Source organism: Coregonus lavaretus (assembly GCF_964263955.1).
Source record: "Coregonus lavaretus genome assembly, chromosome: 27".
In the NCBI taxonomy this organism is placed as follows: Eukaryota; Metazoa; Chordata; class Actinopteri; order Salmoniformes; family Salmonidae; genus Coregonus; species Coregonus lavaretus.
The window spans coordinates 37,216,243-37,223,923 of record NC_140014.1 but is presented as its reverse complement, the minus strand read 5'-3'; the positions used below and the strand labels follow the sequence as shown (position 1 = coordinate 37,223,923).

Here is a 7,681-nt window from a genome sequence, read left to right as displayed (position 1 = left end):
TTCCAATGACCATTATTAGTAGCCGATTGGTAAAACTAGCCTATAGCATAGACATGCGTAAAACACATTTGTACTGCAACTGTATCTTTAAATTAAAATACAATGGTATTACAATGTAGCAGTATGTTATGCACAAACTGAAAAATGTGCGGGGTTTTTATGAGCAGGGGGTAGGTAGCCTAATGGTGAGACATGTTTTTATTTTCATCACGCGCTAAATTGGGTTTTACGCATCTGTTTTGAGTGCATTATAAAGATATATATATATATATATATATATATATATATATATATATATATATATATATATTCTATATACATCCCAATACATTTAAGACAATCTCATATGCTGTAAATAAGCATTTAATTCGTCCTTAACCGGGTGGAAACGACATTGCAGACCGCATTAGCATGTAGGCATGATTAACAACACTAGTCATAATAGGGCCTTGTTGTGATTACAGACTACTACAGCTACACGTTGTCTAACTTAAGATGTGTGTTTCATTTAGCTGTCTCTGTATATGTTTCCATGACACCAGAGCCAGCCTTCGGAGAGGTGAATCAGCTCGGCGGTGTTTTCGTCAACGGCAGACCGCTACCCAACGCCATCCGGCTGCGGATTGTAGAACTCGCTCAGCTAGGCATCAGGCCTTGCGACATCAGCAGACAACTCCGGGTCTCCCACGGCTGCGTCAGCAAGATACTGGCCCGGTACAACGAGACTGGCTCTATACTCCCGGGAGCGATCGGTGGCAGCAAACCACGGGTCACCACGCCATCAGTGGTCAAGCACATACGGACATACAAGCAGAGGGACCCGGGTATTTTCGCATGGGAGATCCGGGACAGGCTACTGGCTGACGGCGTTTGTGACAAATTTAATCTACCATCTGTGAGCTCCATCAGTCGGATCCTCCGCAACAAGATTGGCAATCTGTCCCAGCAGAGTCAGTATGAGTCCAGCAAGCAGTCGTCTCACCCACCACCTCAACCAACGCTACCATACAACCACATATACTCGTATCCGACCCCCATCGGAGCATCTGGGACCAAAGTACCGACTCCCCCGGGCATGCACTCCCTCCCTGGACACATGGCTATGCACAGGATATGGCCCTCATCGCACTCGGTAACAGATATTCTGGGGATTCGGTCGATAACTGAGCAACAAAGTAAGCATGATTTTTACTTTGGTACATGGGTAAAGAAATTGCATTTGTTAATAGTTAAAATTCATAGGAAAACGCATGGGTCAGCAGGGGATGCGTGTGCGTACTTGCGTGTGTACGTGCGTGTAGTGGGCCTTGTCGCAAGGTAGGCAGATGTGTAACTTTTAAAATTTTGAGTTAGGCAGTTTTTATCAGGATCATTATTCAATATTATGAGCAATGCACATAGGTATAACAGTATGTGTGCATTAAGGCCTACTAATAACAGATAAAAGATAAACAACTTTTCTCAATAAAAGAGTGACTCTTCTGGAACGAACTGCGAACATAAATTGGCTTTCTAAGTTAGTGATGTGTTATTTGCCAGAATCGGTGAGTGCATGTATTAGTAACGTTTAGTTCCTAGTTCAAACGGTTGCATTAAAACAGATGGTTGAAGGAAGGCTTGGGGCGGATGTGGAATATTAGTGGGATAACGAAGGGAAGGCGCAGCGGTGCACGAGGAGATGAACTCAAATCAAAATGAGGTGTTCAAAGCTTTGCCCTGCCATGTCTTGCAGCCATACATTTGTCCTTGCCTTACTTCAAAATACACACCCCTGCAATGCAGTTTCACACGCTTTTAGCCTATCATACTGCTTCAATAGGCTATACGGGGCTACATTGAACTAGGCTACTGAAGGCCTGTGTTGTTGCGTAAAGACCCTATCTAAGTTTAGAGAACTTGTTTTTGTTAGTTACAGTCATGATTGGAAAGTTCGTTTTCACTATGTTACCACAAATACTATTCTGTTTTGGAAACAATGTAGCCTAAATAAATATGACCTCCATAAATAATAATAAATGACTTTTCTTGTGAATAAGATTTTTAAGGACAACGTTTTTTTGTTTTAGCAAAGAGAGTGTTAGATGTCAGTCGACCGCCTATGCGCTTGTCATAACCGTTCTTCTGTCAGAAGTTAGAACGCTCTCGGGTCTCACCGCCTTGTAGATAGAAACATGCCACTCTCCTTAGAGCTTGTATAGTAGACCTCTTTAGATCCGGGAGGCCGCGGCCATTCCATGTCTTAACTTAACTCCAACAATCAAACAACAAGGCTTCGCCACTCAAACGCAGCGCAGATCTTCAAGCCGAACAAGAAATCCCGGGGAGGAATGTGTTCTCAAAGGATGCCTTTATAAACAATTTATGCATTTCCAAATTATTAGCAGATGTTTGCGGCAGGTTTTGAAAGTCGAAATAAGTATAATGTACACTGAATGACGTGAGGTCTTTTAGCGCCACAATCACCTCGACAGGTTTTCATTTTTTTTTTTTTACCTGACTATGATATGGCCTATTATAGATATGCTGTTGGGTTTACATTACAACATGGAGGGAATACTCAATACAGTAAGCCTATTCTAAGACGAAGAGCGTAAAAAAATATCACTAAGACGCAAATGGCGAGCACAGGCCTCATGCGTAAAACTATAGGCTTAGCGTAAAACTATAGGCTATGCGTAAAAACTATACGCTTAACGTAAAGATGCGTAAAACATAATATGAGTTGCATTTGAAATATGTCGATATTTGGAAAGGCATTGGTCATCAAATGGCACTGTCACACACACACACACTACGCCACGCCACGCCAGGCCACGCCTACCGTGCCATCAAGAAAGTGAGATAACATTCATCCTCCCTCGAAAAAACTTAAGACAGCTTTGTCAGCGAAGGATTATTCAAGAAAAAGACCCCCCAAAAGACTCAAACCTTTTAGACGTACAACAAATATTTCATAAATGTCTATATGCACAAAATAGACAACTACAAGTACAACTTGATTTGATGAAAGAAAGTAAAGTGGGTTGAGAAAGAAAATAATCGACTCAGTGGTCTTCTCAAGTTACAACACTTGTGGGCTTGCTTTTCTTATTCTAAACGTTGGGAACCGTGTATAATACAATATCCATCACGTTCAAAGCGGAAACGGTTCAAGTAAATCTAATTTGTCCCCACAGGAAGACGGGCTTGGTTAAATGTTCCTGACAATTACACGAAAGAATCGTCTTACTGCATTCCTTTTAGCAATGAGCTGCTTCGGTATGATCAGTAGGCTAATGCAAAGCCACACACATATACGGGTTTTCCAGGGTTCTGAGGAATTACTTCAGACCATGTAAATAGAGAAATGACTAGGGCTAGGCGCCCTCTGCAGTAGGCCTAATTCAGATTTGTCTATACAGATGCAAAAACGGATTTTAAGACAACCATAGCCCTAGCCATTTCTCTATTTACGTGGTCGGATCTGAAGTAATTCCTCGCAAATGATGATCGTTACCATTTCAAGTATTTTCCGTATTTTTGCTAAAAAGCTGTATAGTTATTAAGGTGAGATGAATGCCTACAATAGATGGGAGTGGTAGCGTGAAGTCTCTTCGGTTAACCTCCTCTGATTTCCCTCTCCTCTGTCTCTGTGTCTCTTTGTTTTGCCCCATGCAGTTAGTGACAGTTCGTCCTTTCCCAGTGCTAAACTAGAAGAATGGAGCGTTATAAACAGGACTAATTTTCCGCAGTCAGCAAGTTCTCCACTAGTCAATGGCCTGCAGCATAAACCACCGCATTCTATAGAACCTGAAGTAAAATACACACAGGTAAAAGGATACATCTCCTTTTCTATAGAATTCCGTCCTCATCCATCTTTAGCCTAATTTGTGTTAATCACAAGGTCAAGTACAATATGATGACCTTCAAGTGTAGTGTCTCACACTTATTGTGTAATCAATATACGAGCTGAGTATGCTTTCTTGGTGCTTTCAATCATATTGACACGCTACCTCCTCTGGGTGTATGCCTCTAGACAAGGCACCGACCACACCGCAGTGTATGGGCCTATAGGCTACTGTGGGTTGTTCTATTCGGCTCCATGGCATACTGTGCTCTTACATTGTTATTACGTATTGTAGTTTTGTGTCCATCACTGGCATATGATTGATTCAGTTCTGTGACAAATTAGCCATGAACCTGGAACCTCAGAACCCATCAATTTCCTTGCAGGTGATAGCATGTTGACAACTTGACATATATGATGTACTGAGAAGCTCAACGGCGGTCATTAGCATAGCACGCCAAATGTACATTTGAATAGACCGGCTTTTCCCTTTCGAAAACAGATTGCAGTCAGAGTGCAGTATAACTGCAGTATGCCGCAAATACTGCGTCCAAACTAACACCGTTTTTTTTGCTGCAGTATTTTTCAGTGTAACTGTAGTTAGAGTGCAGTATAACTGCAGTTATTCTGCAATTACTGCGTCCAAAATACCACAGTCGACTGCAGTTACTGCACTTTTAGCTGTTTCAACTGCAATCTTTTTTTGTAAGGGTTGTACAAGTTCCGTTTGAATAATACTCTAAATATAGCGATATTCTATAGCCAAACGTTGTATCGGGGGTAACATATTTAATTTGTAATTTTTTCAGCAAAAGCTCTTGGTATTTTGTACTTTGCAGCCACTTTCCTTTATCTTATAAGGTTTAGGGATATGAAAGAATAAGAAAGAAACTAAACTTCTCAAGTCATCTTCTATTATACCAGGAAACTTGACCAGAGGCATCAGGTCGTCCTGCTGACGTCGATTTACATAATTGGACACGTTTCTACAGTTTTTTTTTTTGTTGCAAGAGAAAATCCATTGGCACAAAACAGACCGATTGACCGACTAAGATAATCATAACAGTTATTGGATAAATATTATTTAAATGTTTTTATTTTTGTGTGTTATGGTTGTATATTTTATGCTGATCATCAGGATTGCCTAATTTCATTGCATTTCCATATTGTCTTAACCAACGTGTTAAAATAACTAATATTAGGCCTAATGTAAATGAATAACAAGACTGAAGTTTAAATAATTAAAACGTAATTACACATGTATATATTTTGGCCAGTAGACTAGGCTACATTTATGTTAACAATTAACCCCCAATAATGATTTACACGCTGATCTAATAGAAGCTGAAAGGTATTGCTGAAATTGTGGTAAATTCCATCGAAGCTTATCCCACTAATAGGCCTAGTCGAATAACAGATTATATTTTAGTGTATATAGACGTTTTTTTAATTCCAAAAGTTTCACGAAGAACATGTCACTAAACTCGGTGTTGTGTTAGAAAATATGGTGCATTTTATGTTGCATAATATATCGACTGCAAGGGTGCAAACAACGTGTGAGGTGGAGGCACGAGGTAGTTGACACAGTGTGAGCGCGAGCGTGCATGAATGATATAGTGTGTGTGAGAGAGGAAGTGAGAGGGGGAGGCATGCATAGTTGGTATGATATATCGTCGGAGGCACGCGAGATAATGCCAAAACGAATTCTGGGGTCTTGACGCCCATAACGCCTGGTGGAAAAAGGCGCACGGGACCTTTTCAAATTGTATAATGTGAAGTGAATTGATCGATATTCAAGTATGGTGTTATCAAATTTCTGTGATTGTTTGCTGTTTATACACGCAGCATTGAAACCACCCTTGAGACAAAAAGACTGGCGTATTATGACCAGTTGCATGATGATACATGGGAAATCGATTTATTCAATAGACTACTGTTTGATGCATCAATGGGGACAAATAATGCAGAAAAACACATGCGGTGGTGATATAACTCGTTCGGATAAAAAAAACTAAATCAAAATGCAGGCCTAATGCATTTTGCAGATAGCCTATACATGGCATAATCAGTCATAGGTCAAGTTATTTTTTATATTTTTTCTTTATTTTATTCCAAGGTTTCAATAAGCAAATTATTTAGTTTTGAGATTTTGTATGTCAAAGTCTAATTTACATTTTAGTCATTTAGCAGACGCTCTTATCCAGAGCGATTTACAGTTAGTGAGTGCATACATTCTTTTTCATACTGCTAAATTCCCCGTGGGAATCGAACCCACAACCCTGGCGTTGCAAGCGCCATGCTCTACCAACTGAGCTACACGGGACCTAATCTAATGTCATCATCACAATATAAAACATACTTATAATCCGATCAATTTTCAACTATTTGGATTGTAATTTGTACGGTTTTAATGGGTTCAAACGCCCCATTTTCAAAGTATGGCTTTCTCTGCGTGCCACAGGCTGCTATAGGCCTATAGTGGCCAACGGGACTTCATTTGTTGATGATAAACTAGGCCTACTGATGTACTGAATCCTTTCCAAATGGGGCATATAGACCCATATTTCAAAACACTATACACACACTGCAGTCTGCACGCACTTTCAAAACACATAACAACACGGCCGCCCTCTCCCCATTCACATCCACAGTCCTTCCTTATAATAAAAGTAGACTTGTGGCGACTGAAGTAAGAAGGAGTGGGCATTTTCAAAAAGCTGAAGGTCAATTGCCATATAATTCATTATGTCCAAATTCAATTTTAGCAAAAAATAATGTTTTTTTCGTTCAAGTGTCAACAGCGAACAGCGCAGTATAAGCTATGCAGCTGCAATGGCACAGCTATTTACTGATGTGAAACATGAAAAATAAATAACTCCTTCCCAATGGCAGGTCAATAAAGCATGTATAGATTAACCCACACGCAAGCATTTGAAAATAAAAAATAAAATGTAATGAATTCAAGATGTAGCTTATATCTGGCTTATAGCTACAGTACACGCAGTGCTTGAAGTTCTCTTAACCGTAGGCCTACATGAGTTGTCCCAGTCATGCGCCGCAGGGTGTATCATGTCACTCTTTGGAAGAATAATTGGATCATTACATTTCCATTTAAGGTAATGACACGCATATCCATAAACAGCGCCGGCGGCTCGGATGTAATCTTTAAATGCCTTTCTTACGTGCAGGTACTCTAGAGTCGATAGGATCACTTTTATCAGACATAATAGCAACATAACGAAGACCAGTAGGTTTCACGCTAATGACAAATCACTGGTTTTGACTGACATTTGGATACGACGGAATTGTTCCTATAATTATGATTTGTTAGCCTATTAGGCTACACCATTTGATGCATTTCAATATAGTCTACTGTCGTCTAAATACCTCGAGAGTGGATTCTAATAAATATGATAAAATATGTATTATTACAGGCTGCCTTGTACAGCATATGTTTTCTTATTTTATATGATCCTTATGTGTAGGCCTATTCAGTAGCCGCCTGTTCCAATTCAAATTGCTTTTATCCGTCGATATAGGCTATTTTGTGATTATTCTCAGATCAGCCGTCTTGTATAACATAAAAGCATGAAAACGATAACCAACAAGAAAGCGAATTATGTAACGAAATAAAAAAACTAGAATTAAATTGGTAAGCTTGCCTTTTTCCATTTGACAGAATTTACTGAAGAGTGCTAGCCATTAAAATAACTATTGCGCGCCACAAGCAAGCCAAGGGCTATGTATTTTTTCTAAGCATGACTTCACATTGAATATTGAGGAATAAAGGAGGGAAACAAACAAAAGTAAGTCTATACGAAAAGCAATTTGTGTAGAATATCAGAATTCGAATAA

The 7,681-nt window shown here is 39.7% G+C and overlaps 1 protein-coding gene across 1 annotated transcript in view; it reads left to right on the top strand.

Moving 5' to 3' along the window:
• Nucleotides 1-532: 532 nt before the first annotated feature.
• LOC311102991 (paired box protein Pax-9-like) overlaps nucleotides 533-7,681 on the top strand; it is a gene marked incomplete at its 5' end in the record, with an annotated part of 11,275 nt that continues 4,126 nt past the window's right edge. Inside the window, 2 exons of the mRNA XM_084144491.1 lie at nucleotides 533-1,175; nucleotides 3,658-3,809. Coding sequence (XP_084000617.1) covers nucleotides 533-1,175; nucleotides 3,658-3,809 — 795 coding nt within the window. The remainder of the gene's footprint in view (nucleotides 1,176-3,657; nucleotides 3,810-7,681) is intronic.